Source organism: Odontesthes bonariensis, chromosome 4 (genome assembly GCF_027942865.1).
Source record: "Odontesthes bonariensis isolate fOdoBon6 chromosome 4, fOdoBon6.hap1, whole genome shotgun sequence".
NCBI lineage: Eukaryota > Metazoa > Chordata > Actinopteri > Atheriniformes > Atherinopsidae > Odontesthes > Odontesthes bonariensis.
In genome coordinates this window covers 33,428,095-33,444,969 of record NC_134509.1, presented here as the reverse complement: position 1 = coordinate 33,444,969, position 16,875 = coordinate 33,428,095, and the positions used below count along the sequence as shown (strand labels likewise).

Here is a 16,875-nt window from a genome sequence, read left to right as displayed (position 1 = left end):
ACACAAACCACTGACACCAAAATATGTTGAATAAAGTTTAAATGAAACATTTTGAATAATCTTTTTGTCAAAAAGGAGTGGAAAGATCACGAATATTTTCATCAGGACAGTGAACCACCACACCTCCAGGGTGTCAACCAAGAGGAAGAGTCATTGCAGCAGCCAAAATCCAAGTAAGATGGTTTGCAATGAGTTGAACGGCAGTTGTAAAAATATAGGGACTGTCCCACAAATTCCTGTCTGGATCCCTTAAATCCTCAGCACCAACTTACAAAGCGCTGTTTCTTCAATGTTTCCACTCAAGGTGCTTTGCGTGTCAAATAAAAATCAGACTTCTGTTAGCGGATGCCTTGCGTGTCATACATGAACTGTATAAAGGAAGCACGCTCTTGACTTGTTCACTTTTAAAAACAAAGCCTCTTGATGATCATAAATTAGTCACAAAGCATTAGGTTATTGAGAAAGGCAAATGAAAGCGCATATCAGTTTGTGGACAATAACAATCCGAATACAGGCCGTCAGATAGTTCTTAAAGCGGAAGTTTTAGAAATTTCGAGGGGTACTGAATGCGACATGCTGATAAACAGACTCGCAACGTGCAGACAGCAGAACGCGCAGGCCTCCTTAAAGAGCTTATCTGTGGTTGAAAAGGCTCCGCCAACGTAGTGTTTATTTAAAGGACAAATCGCTTTGTGTGCAGCATTTTTGTCTCTGTAAAGCTCAAAGAACACTCAGGTAAGTTGCTGACAGTAACGCTCTTGTTGGTGAACGCTAGCTCCTGTTAGCTAAATCAAAGACATGTCAAGAACTTTGGATTAAATTACTTTGCTGTTAAAGTTGGCTAATGCTAATGTACAATGTTTGCTACATTGACGTACAGGTTTGTTAGTCTACGGTTGGCTTATTGTCGTTGTCCAGTCAGTCAGTCAGTCTTTAAAACTGGAATAATTCAATGAAAAAATTTCGCATTTCAGTGCTGTGACATCAACAACTTGTTTAGGCTAACTGAAGTTAGCAACAACATGTCTTGTTTTGAACATAACAACCCTTATCACTACGGCGATACCTCAAAACTGTGTGTATTAAAATCATACAATGTGCCCCATGTTCTCGATATTTTGTTGTTGAAATCCAAAAGGTTGTAAATGTAATTGACTGTAGTATAAAAGATCAACGTGTTAAGGATGAAGCGCATTCATTGCAGTCAGAAATACACTTGGTTCAACTTGTGCTCTGCTGTCTTATCACTCTGAAAGGCGTGCATATATCACAATGGTGTCCTACAAGAGACTGAACCCTGAAGACGTTCAGTTTTCCAGTGCAGTTTTGTCAGAAGAGCCTCGTCCTGTTCAAGAGGTCCCAGTGAGTTTACATCTATTGACTGCTGCTGTCTCTGCCTGTGACAATCTGTAACCGCTGAAACCCGTCTGACCTTTTAAAGATCAGGTCATGTTATTTTTTTTTACAGTATCTTGGGTGTGATCCTTCTTTCAATTTCTTTGTCGTGTTCCAAGGTGTTGGAGCCAGAGGCGGCTTCTTTGCTCCCACGTAGGCCGTCGTGCTCAATCACAACAGCTCTCCTGGTAATTGGCTGCCTACTGCTGCTTATCTGTGGAGGCTGGCTACTAGGCTCCTTGTTCTGGCTGCACGGTCCCTCCAGCCAACAGCCACATAGACCACCGCCACCAGCCTCGGGACAAACAGTAGGCTCCAGAGAACAGACAGATGTAAATGACACTGCATTTGCTTCCCGATATGAGGTTTGCAGTGTAATCCCAGAAGCATGGAGGTTTGATTGTTACCCTGAAAGAGGGGTTGTTGTGACCCGAGAGCTGTGTGAGGCCAGGAACTGCTGCTTTATCCCTGCATCAAATGCCTCTACCTCAGCTGCCAGACCATCAGGGAAGAATGGCATCCCCTGGTGTTTCTATCCGCTAGATTTCCCTTCCTACTCACTGATGACACTAAATGACACTTTGCTGGGGCAGAAGGGTACACTTGTGAAGGAGGTGAAGACTTACTACCCTGAAGACATCCTCACTGTAGAGGTGGAGACCCGACACGAGACAGATACGCGACTGCGTGTCAGGGTGAGTAGATGCGAGCATCCAGTTTTTGTTTTTTGTTTGTTTGATCATTATATTTGAGACATAGACTGATTATTTGACCTAATTTGATTAGTAAGAAAGACAAAACTGTTGCAGTGTTAGAAACTACACTTTTCATTCTTTTGATTGAATGAAATGGACAAAGCTTCTGTTGTGAACTTTGCAGGTCTGGTGACACGTCTACAGCATGCTGATGTCAATTCTTTGTTCTGTTTTTTTTTTTTTTCAATATAGATAACTGATCCTTCAACTTCACGGTTTGAGGTTCCGATCTCTGTCCCCACCGCCACCAAGAAGGCAGAAAATCCTGAGTACATCGTAGAGCTTTCAAAGCAGCCATTTGGTCTCACTGTGAAGAGAAGATCTACAGGAGCAGTGATGTGAGGGAGCTGCATAAAAACCATTTGATTAATGACTCCAGGCTCAGACTTCCAAAATTCTCAAATCGGAATCAGTCGGCCTATTGAAAGGCTCTAGCATGGTTGTCTGCTAGCGCGAGCGGTGTTGATGACGTCACGATTTCGTGCCGGCTATATATAGTGGCGCAAGTCGATGCGCCAGTAGTTGCAATTTTCTCCGTCACAGAGGTGGCGCTGCTACGTCAAGGTTACCGCTAACTACTCTACAACCACGAAAGTGGAGAAGAAAACAATGCCACTGTCAAGAGCAGGAATACTGTCATTAATTATACTGCTGCAGTATTCGGATCATTTTAATTTTTTAATTCAGTTAAAAAAGGTGAAGGTCTGAAGCCCCCGGCATCAACAGAGTCTCTGCCCTCTTCTTTGCCTTCACGTAACTGTCCCGTAGCTTCTTCCACACATTCTTACAGAACTCTCCCTCTTTCCCCAAAGTTCTGCCAATCTCTGTCCACCAGTTTTGGGAGTTTACGTACTCCGTGTGCTGTTTCACTGCAGTTTCGTACAGGTGCTGTACAAACGCACCTCCTGACTGAGCCTAGTCTCAAATTGGTCCATCCGGTTCGTCGTTCTCGGCGCAGCCAAGTTACAAAAATCGACTGGTGCACGACAACGCGTTGCGCCGTCTTTTCAAGGCAAGCGCCATGCCTGAAACGTCATTTTGACGTCAGGTCCGCCACCGCCGTTAGCGACACGTCAACTGTAACTCCGGCTTAAGACAGATAAATCTCCTCACAAGAAACAGCAGACTGCCTATTTGCATCATACAGATGAATAGGTTTGTGTGGTCAATTTGTTTTTTCTCTGGGATACAAAAAAATCTGAATTATTGTAGTCTGAGCTTGGATTAAGCTGACGGGAAAGGACACCATCATGGATCGATTAAATATTTTAGTACTAGAAAGTCTCTAAGTTTTGTTTATTTGTAAAATCAACCTTTATGTTCTTACTAACGTAATTCTCCTTGGGTATTTTAGCTTGAACACCACTGTGGCTCCTCTCTTCTATGCGAATCAGTTCCTTCAGTTTTCCACGTCTCTACCCACTCAGTACATTTTCGGCTTGGGTGAGCACCGCTCCACCTTTCTGCACGATGTCCACTGGAACACACTCACCATGTGGGCCAGAGATGTTCCCCCTACGGTAATCATAGTTGTCTTTATTCTGCGCACAATGCAGGCAGTTAATATAAAGCACAGTTGTCTCTGCTGGCTCATGCGACACTCATGTGACACTCTAACTGGCTTGTGTGGATAGCTTTATTCTTGTGCAGATGATTTGGTAAAAGGAAAGGTATTGATATGTTTTTTTTTTTTTCTGCAATGCAGGAACAGACCAATCTGTATGGGGCCCATCCATTTTACCTGGTGATGGAGGAGGGAGGGAATGCACATGGTTTCTTCCTACTGAACAGCAATGCAATGGGTTAGTCTGCTTATCATTCCGACGCTATCATTTAAAGTTAATCTACGTGCTGTAATACGCGTACAACTGGTGGAACCAATCAACGTCAGCAGCTGAATATAAAAGGTGATGTTTGTTTTGTCAGTATTTCGCAACAGCTCTGATGATTATAGCTGTTAAAGTTGAGACATTATCAAAAAGCAGAAGTCCCAGTTGGACTTTCCTGTGATTAAAATGAGCAGCGTGAGTCCACATCAACTTCCCTGTGTTGTTTAAGGACAAAGTTCGTGCACTGTGCGTGTCATGGTGCATTCATATGATCAAGTTGCTGAGCATTGATAAACCAAACCAAATTAAAAAATTTTATTTCATGAGTTTAATTCTGCACTTTAAAAGCAGCTGTCATGATGCAGTTCATTTCCAGGAATTATTGCCTGCTTATTTAACATATATGTGTACATTTTGTACTTATTATATACTTGCAGAATTTTTTGGTCTCGCCTTTGCGCTCTACACTTAATGGCCTTTGTGTCAGGTTGCTGACCTTAATGTCTACACTGTTTTCCCTCCACTATTTTATCAGATGTGGTCCTCCAACCTGGCCCAGCTCTCACCTGGCGTACTATTGGTGGAATCCTGGATTTTTATGTTTTCCTCGGTCCTGATCCTGGCTCAGTGATTGAACAGTATGTGCAAGTTATAGGTCAGTAAGAGTGTGCTGAGATGTGAACATGTTGAGTACTGCGCTGTAGCTGCATGATTTATAATGCTGTAAAATAACTCATACAACTCAATGTGAGGTATCTATGTTGGATAATCTGACACTAAGCTGTTGAAGAACCTCTTTAAACAACTTCTGTAATCTGGCATGATACTTTGATTCAGAGGAACTGATGCAAGCAGTGAAATACTCCTTCTGCCAGCCTAGGCTCTTTACTCTTCATGCGAAGACGTGTGTTGCTGCACTTCTTTCTTCATCCAGCTGTTTTTTTTTTTTTTTTTGTTTTTTTTTCCCAGGATACCCAGCAATGCCCATCTACTGGGCTTTGGGATACCATCTCTGTCGCTGGGGCTACGACACCAGTAATTCTACATGGGATGTTGTCAAGAGCATGAGGAATTATGGGATACCGCAGGTATTTTTTTTCTTTTATGCGTGTCAATATTTGTTTTGTTCTTTTTATTTGTTCAAGAGTTAAAAATAAGAATATGATCTAGAAAATAGTGATGACTTGCAGGGAGAGAGAACCTCAAACAAGCTTATTCTGGCACGTTCCATTTTTCTTCTTTTGGTAACTGATTTATAGATTTGCACTTCCTCCCTCAGGAAGTCCCATTGCTTTTTTGGCTTATTGTTTCATCGAGTGGAAAAGTTCTAGCTGTTCTGTCCAACATTCGGATGAACTATTTGTTGCTCGAATTTAAGGCTTTATTTTCTTTTATTACCTTCTTTGTTCTTTTAAACTAAGTTTTGGGTGCTCAGCCTTTGCATTGGCCTCTCCTTGTTAAGATTGTGTGTCTGTTTGATTGCAGGATGTCCAGTGGAATGACATTGACTACATGGATCGTTTCATGGATTTCACTTTTGACCCAACAAAGTTTGACACGCTGCCTGACCTCGTCAGGGACCTGCATGCTCATAACCAGAGCTATGTCATGATCCTGGTACATCGCAATCTGAACATGGTTTCATGTGTTTTGCGTCTGTTTTGTTGTGTGTTTAAACATTTTTTTTCCCCCTCACTTGCAGGACCCGGGTATCAGCAGCACACAGCCTGAAGGCTCGTACTTGCCCTTCGATGAGGGACTTAAGAAAGGAGTTTTTATTAAAGACGCTGAAGGGAAAACTCTTATTGGGAAGGTGAGGCAGAAGTTACAATACAACTGAGGTATCAGAGTTTTGTGTGGGGATGGGGGGTTATTGCAGCCAGGTCTGCAATGACATAATATGAGGATGAGAAGAAGAGCAGCAACACTAGGATGAGTTTGACAATAACAAATCCATTTATACATCATAAATGTAAATTCACAAACCCATGACAGACCCGAGTATTAAAAAGCCCCGAAAACAACACCTGTTTTATTAACTATCAACTCCATAAAATACACAATCCTCCTGTCTAAAATGAGCATCACACAGTTGTATCTGTTAAGCCAAGTTTCTTCATCTTTTGTAAAGTACAGAGTATACATCTGTACACTGTGTTCTCAGTGCCATGTAAAATCCCACATTGGTTGGTAGGAGGAAGCGCTGTTCTGGCTACTTTTCTTCTTCTTAATTTTTTATGTCTCTAAAAATACATTGAATTAATCCGTAACTTCTCAAGCACTTGTTTCCATAAAAAAATAAATAAATAAAGCTGAAAAACTGCACTTTTTAAAGATGGGGCTTAAACCAGTGACGCATGTGTGTTTTTAAGGATGTTTCTTTTTAAACCTTAGATGCAGTGGGATACTTTCTTGCTGAATGAAATTATGTCAAAGTATCTTTGTGGCAGACATGATTGGAGTTTGATAAATTTCTAACGTGCTCCTAAGGAAAGAGTCTTTCTTTACCGTTTCCAGCAACATTCAACACGGTCAGATAAGAAATGCCATATAAGTTGTAATGCCTTGTCTTTGGATACGCTGGTTCAGTTGCTGGGCACATAAAAATATATTGCTTTTTGTTTTAAGAAAAAACTCTCCAACCCTTCTTTTAGGTGTGGCCTGGTCTCACAGCATATCCTGACTTCTCTGATGAGGTGACACATGAATGGTGGTACGACAACCTGCAGAGGTTCCACGAGAAGGTGCCGTTTGATGGATTATGGATTGTAAGTAAGGGAATGGGAGACATTGCCCTAACAATCAGTGAGTCTTGAGTTGAAGGAATTTAATGACATCCTCTCCCTTTCATTGTTTCCATTTTTTTTTAATTTTTTTTTTTTATTATAGGACATGAATGAGCCTTCTAACTTCTTGGATGGATCAACCAATGGCTGCCCGTCAAATAGTCTTGAAAGTCCACCATACACTCCAGGTTTGACACGGTTATCTCAACGAGTCACGCAGAGCACAAAAAAAAGTCTGCATAAACAGACAGACAATACATATGATTGTAAAACTCGCTCTTTTCCTTCAGGTGTGCTGGGAGGTTTACTTAGAGCCAAAACTGTGTGTGCAACTGCCCAGCAGAAACAGTCCACGCATTATAATATGCATAGTCTCTATGGGCTTATGGAAGCTAAAGCCTCTGCAAGGTGGGGACTTTTAATACATGGAGAAGCTACAGGGAACAAACACTGTTTTTGTTTTTTTCTCTAAATCCTCTGTTTTCTCTTCTTCCATGTTTTCTGTCCAGCGCTCTGAAGCGGATCGTGGCGAAGAGACCTTTTGTGATCTCTCGCTCCACCTTCCCCAGTCAGGGGTTGTACTCTGGTCACTGGCTGGGAGACAACAGGAGCCAGTGGAGAGACCTTTACACTTCTATTGCAGGTCAGAAGTTCATCAGAGCCGTCACGCATTTTAAACATTCACACATTTATGTGGTAAAGCTACTTGTTTAAAGTTTACTACTGCTTTGTATTGAGAATAACCAGTAACACGTGATTTTATTTATCTTTTTTTTATATATATATATATATATGTGTGTGTGTGTGTGTATATATTTTTTGACATTTTAAATGGCTAGTTAATCGTTTTTGAAGTGGGGTTGTGTTTTTAAGAGTAGTCGGTGTCTTACCCGCAGTAGACGGCTGTCAGCGCTCAGTTTGGTGAATCAGCAGTGAATCCTGATGGACAACCCAAATTAAAAGCTTATCGGATAAAGGGCCATGAGAAAAGTTTTTTTTTTTCCCATTTAATATATCTACAACACTTCAAAAACTGAATGAGATGAATTGTTGTTCAATTGTTTTTTCTTTAGACGTCACTTCACCAGATAGTCATTTACTTTGTCACCATCCTTTCAGCCACAGAAAGCCTGTGCAGCAACACAGTTCTGGTTGGAACATGTTACAAGACAGTTTGTGTTGCTGTCTGTCAGTAGTTTGACATTTGTTTTGTATCTCTAATTTTCTCTCTTCTTCTTTCCCCCAGGTATCTTGACTTTTAACCTTCTGGGTATCCCGCTGGTGGGAGCAGATATCTGTGGCTTCAGTGAGGAACCACAGGAGGAACTGTGTGTCCGCTGGACCCAGCTAGGAGCTTTCTATCCCTTCACACGAAACCACAATGCCATTGACATGAAGGTAAGAGTGACTTACTGAAGTGAAATGGCGTTGTGTACCACAGCATGCAGATATGATCTGCAAATCATTTCTGGTTTGAGAAAAGGAGACATTTTATATTTCAGGTATTATTTTCTTTGATACAATCATCGAGAATGATGTCATTGTCTACCAACCCAATTCTATACCTCTGCATATTGTTCAGATGAATGAATTTTGAATGGACTTTTCTATTATTGAACTGTTGTTGAAATGTTTTTAACAGCCTCAGGATCCGACGGCTTTCAGCCCACTGGCCTGTACAGCCATGAAACAGGCTCTGCTGCTGCGCTACTCACTCTTCCCTTTCCTGTACACACTCTTTCATCATGCACATGTACACGGACACACGGTTGCACGACCGTTAATGTTTGAGTAAGAACAACATTCTTATTCATTATTTTGTATGCCTGCAAACAATTCTTTTTGTTTGATATTTTGGCTTGGGTGGGAGGATCTTGATTGAACTATTTGTATCCTTTGTGTGACCGCTAGGTTCCCCAAAGATGTAAAAACCTATGGGATTGACAAACAGTTCCTTTGGGGAAGGAGTTTATTAGTGACACCTGTGTTGGATCCTGGAGTCGACTATGTGGATGGTTACTTCCCAGAGGGTCTGTGGTATGACTACTACACGGTAAGACTCATAAAAAGATGGAATGAATAAATGAAATTTAAAGAAAGGGAAACAAAACGGCTTGAACGTGGTACTTTACACACCTTTGCATATTTCTTTTCTCTCCAGGGTGACTCTGTGCGCAGCAAAGGTGAAGAGCTTCAACTCCACGCACCACTGGATAAGATTAACCTGCATTTGCGTGAGGGGTCGGTTATACCAACGCAGGTAAATGGGGTCTCAGCTGAGTTTACATTGTTGTTTTTCCTTAACATACAGCCCCCTGCTGCTCTCTCTCTCTCGCGTTACATCAGCCCCTCCCTGATAATTGCAAACACATCAGACCAAGACAGTCAGACAAGTCAAGCCTGTCTTATGGTCGTCTCGTCGGAGACCCTCCCTGAGACGCTCTCCGTCCCTTGCGTGCGTCGGCCTAAATTCCTATCTATCCGTCGAGACGACAGAGACTCGCGAAGACCGCAAGGGTTGTGATTGGTCGGCTAACAACATCATTTCCGGAATCACTTTTCCGGTTTAGCTCCTTCCTCTCAGAACAACAACACCGCCAGTTTACTGTGTGCCGGTCAACATTTGGTCAAAATTATTTGCATTTCAACATCAATAAGCTCCAACTCCAACAACAGTCTTTCTCTCTCGGTCGCCATCGTTCACTGTGAGGAGTGGAGCGGAGCCGGAAGGTGAACAACCAATCAACGACTTTCACCATAGACGTCGTGAGATAGGGTCGTCTAGCGTAGCGAATTGCCTTGCGTATCCGACATCCCGACAGAGAACTTCGAAAGGTTTAACAGCCTCTTCGTGACCACGGAGTCGGATTGACGAATAGCGACGGAGAAGCATACCGAGGCCTTCAGGGGAGGAACGCTGGCTGTCGCCAGATGGCTTCAGGAACTTTTACACTTCATAGCAGAACTCTCTGGCACCTTTTTCGCAGAAAAGCACCCACCATAACTTTTTCGCAGAAAAGCACCCACCATAAAGTGTAGCTGTCTTTACCAGATCTTTGTTGCTTTTTGTTCAAAACATACTGCCCCTTGTGCAGCTCCTCTCTGCCTCAGACACAAGGTGGAGGCCTTTTACCTCTGGGTCACAGATTTAAAGAGAGACCAACCACTCTTGCAGTGAAGATAAAAAAATCTATAAGAAATATTGATAAATCAAAAGTACTTTGTAAGATACTGTTTTAACATACCCCCCCCCCCCCCCCACACACACACACACACACACACACACACTCTCTTCCCTAACACATAAATGAGTATAAACTCATTCTGTCTTCATTTAAATTTCTCATCATGTTATCTCCATATCTTACAAGGCACCCAACCTGACGCTGTGGATAAGCAGCGGTCAGCCTCTTCATCTGGTCTCGGCTCTTTCTGGCGACGGCTCGGCCGCCGGAGATCTATTCTGGGATGACGGAGAGACCATTGACACCTACGAGACCAAGCAGTACACCTACATCCTCTTTGGCGTCGCTCAGGTACTCATGCTCAGTCTCCCCCCCAACACTGCCCTGGCCTACTTTTTCAGATTGAGATTGTGATAACACTTCCTGTGTCTGAACTTGTTTAAACTGTGTTTGGAGATGGAGGGTGAAATTGCAGGTCAAAATGTGGCAATTGTCCACGTGCCCACATTGGAAGCTTCAGGAGTCTCTACGGGGAAATGGCAGTTTTCAGATTCATCTGCTTAAGGAGGAACATTCCTGTGCTCTCAGTAAAACTGAGGTTGAAATGAGGATGTATAAACAGGATTTTGTGACATATTCTGGTAGCTGATCAGGTTTCTTGTCTTATTTTCTAGAATGTGATGACCTCCCAGGTGCTCAACAGCAACAAAGAGAGCTCACTCATCACTGTGGAGTCGGCCACCTTCTACGGTGTTAAGGAGAAGCCCAGCAAAGTGCTTGTGAACTCCCAACATGCACCGTTCACCTACAGAGTCAACCAGGTGAGGTTAGGAGTCATGTAAGCATGGGTGATGGTACATGTATCTCTCTACGGGTGGATAGGAGAAAAATGGTTTGCATAAGAATCAGTCGGCTTGAACTCTCAAGTATTTATACTGTGCACCAACCAGCAGGATGTTGGAGCGCCTAACTCCAGCACAAATATCCAACAACCTGCCAACCAACTCACACAGCGGCACTTTACAAAATGTAACTTTGCTACCAAACAGACAAACAGTCATTTTATCCCCCCCATCAAAGGCCAAGGGCTGTACAGGCGTGCAGACTTTCAGATAAGTGCTAACATTCTGCAGCGGTGTTCTCCATAGCTGGAGAAATAAAATCAACAATAATACAGTGGGTCACTCCCGCAGCTTTCAAATTTTTCTCCCCCATCTTAAAAATCCAATATTAACCAGTGAAGCACATCCCTCTGTTGTTGCTTTTGTACTCGTAGAAGGCTGGAAGATGCTTTTTAGCGGTAGCTGTTAGCTTGTATGTAGACAGAGGGGAAAAAGCTTAGAAAATTGGAAATGGATAAATGATAAAGGACAGGGCTCTGGCTCACAGTGAGCTGGAGAAAGAACCACTGTATAGTTCATGAGCTGCATTTATGTCGTGCTTTTCTTGTCTTGTTGGCCCCTCAAGGCACTCCACATAACAAGCTACGTTCACCCACAAATGTATATAAATACTGTGCCCCCTGTTGTTTTTATTGAGTCATCAAAAAAACTTTTGATGTACAATATTCCTGCGACCCTGAATTGGGTTAAAAAATAGTTTTTTTTTAAATGGTGTTTTCCTCTCTCTCTGCAGGTGTTGACAGTAGCAGATCTGGGTCTCAACCTCAATCAGAACTTCACCATCAGCTGGATGTGATGATTTGGTCATTGGGTTTATTTGTGGTTGCACATTTTTGCCGACTAAGAAAGCAGAGCGTCAGTATTAGGGTAGTGATGTTTTTTTAAATTGTTTTGGCTCTGTATTCCAGAACATTTGATCTCCAAGATGATGTCAGGTAGTCGTGACTCATCGGGGCTATTTTACACCTTTTTTTTTTTTTTGTTTGTTTTACTTTTTTCTATGGCTGAACGTTTCTGCTGCGAGCTGAGTGGGTTAAACACTGGAGATCAAGGTTTCCAAAGGAAATCCGACCCCAACGACTCTCACTTTAAAGGCTACAGCTGCTGATGTGGATGCTAGTCTTTGTTTTTTTTACCCTTAGAGTACAGAGCCAACACAGAAGTAAAGGCAAAGGTACTGGAGAGTAAGTTGGGTCAAGTGTTTGTTCATGTAAACGTCATCCCAAACAGGCTTCGCATGATTCAAAAAGACAAAAGCATCTTTGAAATATACTCTTGAGGCTTGTGGACATGCATCGCTGATCGCTCTACAGTAGTTAAAACACTGCAATGATGTGTAGAAATTGCATAATGGTGGCTGAACTCGCTTGACTTGGCCTTTTTAACTTTGGCTTTTATCTTTGATTTGCTTTTAAATGCATTTAAAAAAAAATAAATAAAAAAATGTAAACTTCTCATCAATAGAAGGATGATGTGCAATAAATGAGCAGGAGGATTGTCTGCTGTCCGGAAAATGTGACAATTTTCAAAATGGTTCATGATGGAGTGTATTGTACAGTATGCACTCCAGTTGTGGACACTGTTTTTGCACTGTGGATGTTGCAGTATGGTAACAGTAGGCAGAGGTGCCTTATGATTGTTTGTTTGATAGCAAATCTGGGTTACCATTAACATGTGTTCAGCTTTCTACCAAAAACCCATTTTCATCACTGAAGACCATTGAACTGTCATGAACAAGGATAAAACAGTCATGCAGCCTTAATGTGAGCTTGATGCTGAGTGTGGATTTGAATGATAGTTTATTAGTTTTTGTTGTTGGTGTTATCAGCTCAGCGATAAATGTCTAAAAATATCAGAAGAAAAAGATGTTTGTAAAGTGAACACACAATTCACTTTTAATCTAAACGTCTAAAGACGCCTTGTGTGTTGCTGAGTTGCAACAGTTGTCTGTTTTTTTTTTTTGTTTTTTTTGTTTTTTTTTTTGTTTACCCTAAATTGTTTCCTAGTTTCTTTGTAAATGCTTACACAAAGGATCTGAGCACATTTCAGTGTGAGTTGAAGCCAAGATTGTTTGTTGTTTTTTGTGTTTTTAATTTGAATTAAATTTGTAACTGTTAGGCATGTGTGATCAACAAATTTTGTTTGAATAAATTCTATTTTTAATCATGATGATAGCAGTCCTTCTGACACTAGAGGGCAAAGTTCCTCAGTGCTGTTATTGTTATCTTTAAACATAACTTTAATTTCCCTCGTGGGGACACACAATTTTATGCATGTTTTGTGCGTTCTGCTGGGCTTTTAGAGCGCTACGGAGGCTCTGAATCCACAATGGCTCTGAAATAGTATTAGTAGTACATTTAAATATTAACTCGTAGGTCAGGAAATGATCTGGACTGAGAGGCTGCATAGTTATTGTTTACCCTTTCTGTTTTACCACAAGCACTCTTGCAGCCCTTAATGTTGAAATATGTGTGTGTGCACATATTATAAAACTCTAGAACTATGTGGCTGTTTTTTTTTTTTTTTTTTTTTTTTTTTTTGCCCACAGTCTCCCCCTCCTTTATACACAGCAGTTTGCAGATAGAGGAGTTTCAGGATGTCTGCCATTAAGATACACACGTCATCTGAGGACAGATCTATTTGTTTCTATAAAAAAGCTAAATGACTCTGGTGTGTGCTGCCTGCCATAGAAGCAAACCAGAAAACAAGGTTTGCAAGAAGCACGGATGCAAGGCCAGACTTTTCTCTTGATCTCATGAGTCATGACTCCAAACAAATATTTCTGTCCTCAACACACACACACACACACGGGCTCCAGAATGTGGAAGCAAACAACATCTCTCGTAGTTTCCCTCTGATAGCGGGGTTGAATTGTCCTTCGCTACTGATAATCTAGACCTGCAACAGACGTGTTTTTATTGGCCGTGTGCGAACGTTCACAGGCTAATTGTTTCCAGATGGGAGGTTGAAGAGGGGAACATACATCATCCAACAGAGGGGGAGGACAGAGCACAGAGAGAAAGAGAGCAGTGGGGGTCTGTCAAAAGCATTCTGCTCAACTGACGAGGGCATTTCCTGTCTGGATTTGGGAGGATTAAGTATTTGTGTGTGTGGGGGCTGTTTGTATGGCTGGCATGTGGAGAGAGGAGCAAAGTACAAGACATTGTGTGGGAATATGCTTGCTTTATGTGCACGAGCATGCATTTATGGAACAACTCTTCAAAAGCTAAAGGTGGTTCAGACTCTCCTGAGCCTTCTGATAAAGTTCAGGCTTATTTATGTTGGGTATTTTCTTCTGGTTTCACATCGTGCTTCATTCTGTTCCGCACTGTAGAATGAAATGTTCAGTTAAATTTTCAAGTAAATCAGCATTTAATCATTTTTGACAGCTGGTTGTTGTGTGAGAGAGTTGTGAGAATTATTGAAAATAAAAAAAAAGCAAAAAGTGGCTTCATTGTTCGGTTTATGGCTTTTCTGGCTGAAGGCATCATTTTAACATTAGAGTTGGTGGCATGGGACTGTCCACAGAAACCACACAATGCTCCGTTTTTACGACTCTTTAGTGTTTCTCTCTGTGGGCTCCACATTCCTGTCCCCTTCTTTTTGTTAATTCGCCACTTTTGTGAGTTTTTTTTTTTTTTTTTGCTTTTTCAGTCTTTGAGTTGTGGATCTTTTCAGGCTTTAGGTCTGTGATTTTAGTAGATAATGATAAATTAAACATCCTCACTCTGTTTAATGCTCGTAAAGTGTAGATGTGACTGCTTATGTTGATTGCTTTTGTACTTTCCCTTTGGGATGGATTTATTTTCATTTCATTTTCATAGCTTGCCTTTTGTTTTTGGAAAAGAACAATCTGTTGAATATAACTTTAGCGGCTCAATGAGGAGGTGGATAAATGATGCTTTGAGATAACACGCTGATGGTGTAGAGATTACCAAGGCCTTCATTCTAATTTAGCGTGTGTATGTGTGTGTGTATCAAATGTCATCCTAAAGATATTATGATTATTATGATGGATGTCATGTTGACACTTAAGGAAAAAGTCATTGAGCTGATGTGAAACTGGTTTAATAAAGTATTTGAAACTGTGAGCTTTCCCTGCTGGTTGTTCGTTGTTACACCCACATGACTGCAGTGAGTATGTTTGGATTACACCACTGCATTACAATTTGGTCCCCCTTAAAAGGTCAGCATAACACTTAAACATTCTTGCGTTTTCTTTCTTTTTGCTCTGATAATCCCTCTTTTTAGTCCAAGTTGTGAATAAAAGAACTCTCGCATCTCCTCATCACAGTCTGATTTTGGTTTTAAGTTACCTCCTGCTAACAGTTTTGCAGACTGGTCCCAAGCTTTTATTTATCATTGATGGTTTGAGTGGTGTCAGTAAGTTTTCCAACCAAATCCTTTGTAACTGGCAGGGAGACAACATCTGACTGTGAATCAGATGATGTTCATTCAGTTTGTTTAAATATAGCCCTAACAGGTTTGACCCCGCCTCAGAGAGGATTATGATGATGCAACACATGTGAGTGTATGACTGGAAAAGGCCAATGAGCAAATTATTTATGGTTAATATTTTCCTAATTGCTTTTCCAGAGAGAACTGTGTTTTGAGCAGTGACATTTCCTTATAATTCCAGCACTATTTAAACCCAAGTATTACATCTATCCAATCACATAATTAATTGTTCACGTGTTATTAGAAACACTGTCCAGATATCTTTTGCTTGCCAAGGGACAAGCCTTTGGACAAAAGATTATTATTTTTTTTTTTTTATCCAATTAAAAGACTGAACTTTAGGTTTGGAAGTCTAATAGTTTAACAATGAATACATACTTTTCTTTTTTAAACAATCAGCACCTATGGTGTCTGTGGAATAAAACGTAACAAACATCCCTGTCACAATGTTTAATAATAAAAAATATTAGCCATGATGAATAAATTCATTATTATTTAAAGGGGTTTTGTGACTTTATTTTCTCATTTTGAGTTTCTTTTAAATATTGAATGGACACTGGGTTAAAAAAAAAAAAGAATTTGTTCATTGGAGCTTTTTACTCTTTTGCATTGTTCAGTTGTGCAAATTAAACCCCCACCTGAGGCATATACTCTCGCTAACTTATTCTGATTGGAACCTTGAGGTCTAGTACACCTTTTAACATTTATGTCTTGCGTGCTAATCTATCCTCGAACGCCTCACTGCTGCTGCAGGACTTGTATTTTATGTATTCATTCATGCTGACTTTTAGGGGCGGCGTTTTGCGGTTTAAACATTTGACATTTAACAGTAGTGACACTGCATTGAAGTCTAAACTTCTTTTTTTTTTGGGGAATTTAGCTGCTAAATGAGCCACTGTACGTGTTTTTCCACTTCATGGTTCAGCTCTATTTGACTTTGCATTCTTTGATCATCATTTGTGGTGACATGTGAAACTGCCACGACAGTAAAACAAAACCGCAGTGGCCATAACAATGTGAAAGCTTGTGACAGCCCAAAGTAATGCCTTTGAAAAACTGAAAGGCGATAAGAAAACATACACTAATCAGCCAAAACAATGAAAGCATTCAACATGTTTACTGTTTCAGTGCTAAGGTGTTTCAGACTTTTTCCTTTCTCCTTTGTCCCAGTATACATGCATGGGAGGGGAATCAATTCATTAACTAACTGAAATATGATGAATGCCACAAGCTGTGCACTGTGTGAAAAATATGTTTAAGACACTGCAGTTATAAAGAATCAGGATTTTATTAGAGCAGAGTGACAGTATGGAAATGCTTCATGAGCAAACGCAAGAGGGAAGCTCGTCATAATGTGCTGATTTTTATTCACAGTTTCATACAGAAATGGAAAACTATGTGACTGAGAGCAGCTTTATTGAGAATTTGGCTGTATCAATATAAACGTACAATTTACTGTTATGGCAAAAAGAGGCACGCAATCCCTGGTGGTTATTCTTTATCGCTTCCGACTTCTCTTTCTGTGTACTCTATGGGAACTGTGGAGCATTGATGGAGCACCTAGG

General features: G+C 41.0%; 1 protein-coding gene across 1 annotated transcript; it reads left to right on the top strand.

Annotated features, from left to right (window-relative positions):
• Window positions 1-586: 586 nt before the first annotated feature.
• gaa2 (alpha glucosidase 2) lies at window positions 587-13,021 on the top strand. The gene is made up of 21 exons (XM_075464036.1): window positions 587-735; window positions 1,257-1,362; window positions 1,515-2,090; window positions 2,343-2,488; window positions 3,505-3,670; window positions 3,856-3,952; window positions 4,515-4,634; window positions 4,949-5,067; window positions 5,465-5,596; window positions 5,682-5,792; window positions 6,634-6,747; window positions 6,869-6,953; window positions 7,056-7,173; window positions 7,275-7,408; window positions 8,012-8,163; window positions 8,408-8,556; window positions 8,677-8,818; window positions 8,927-9,025; window positions 10,137-10,301; window positions 10,625-10,771; window positions 11,586-13,021. The coding sequence occupies exons 2-21, from the start codon at window positions 1,273-1,275 to the stop codon at window positions 11,646-11,648; spliced, it is 2,925 nt and encodes a 974-aa protein (XP_075320151.1). The 5' UTR covers window positions 587-735; window positions 1,257-1,272; the 3' UTR covers window positions 11,649-13,021.
• The last annotated feature ends 3,854 nt before the right edge of the window (window positions 13,022-16,875 follow it).

Excerpts from the sequence above, each read along its gene's own strand:
- gaa2 (XM_075464036.1), top strand. The coding sequence starts at position 1,273 with ATGGTGTCCTACAAGAGACTGAACCCTGAAGACGTTCAGTTTTCCAGT. Across the intron at positions 9,026-10,136 it reads GGTCGGTTATACCAACGCAG|GCACCCAACCTGACGCTGTG; the intron begins GTAAATGGGGTC and ends ATATCTTACAAG. Across the intron at positions 10,772-11,585 it reads TCACCTACAGAGTCAACCAG|GTGTTGACAGTAGCAGATCT; the intron begins GTGAGGTTAGGA and ends CTCTCTCTGCAG.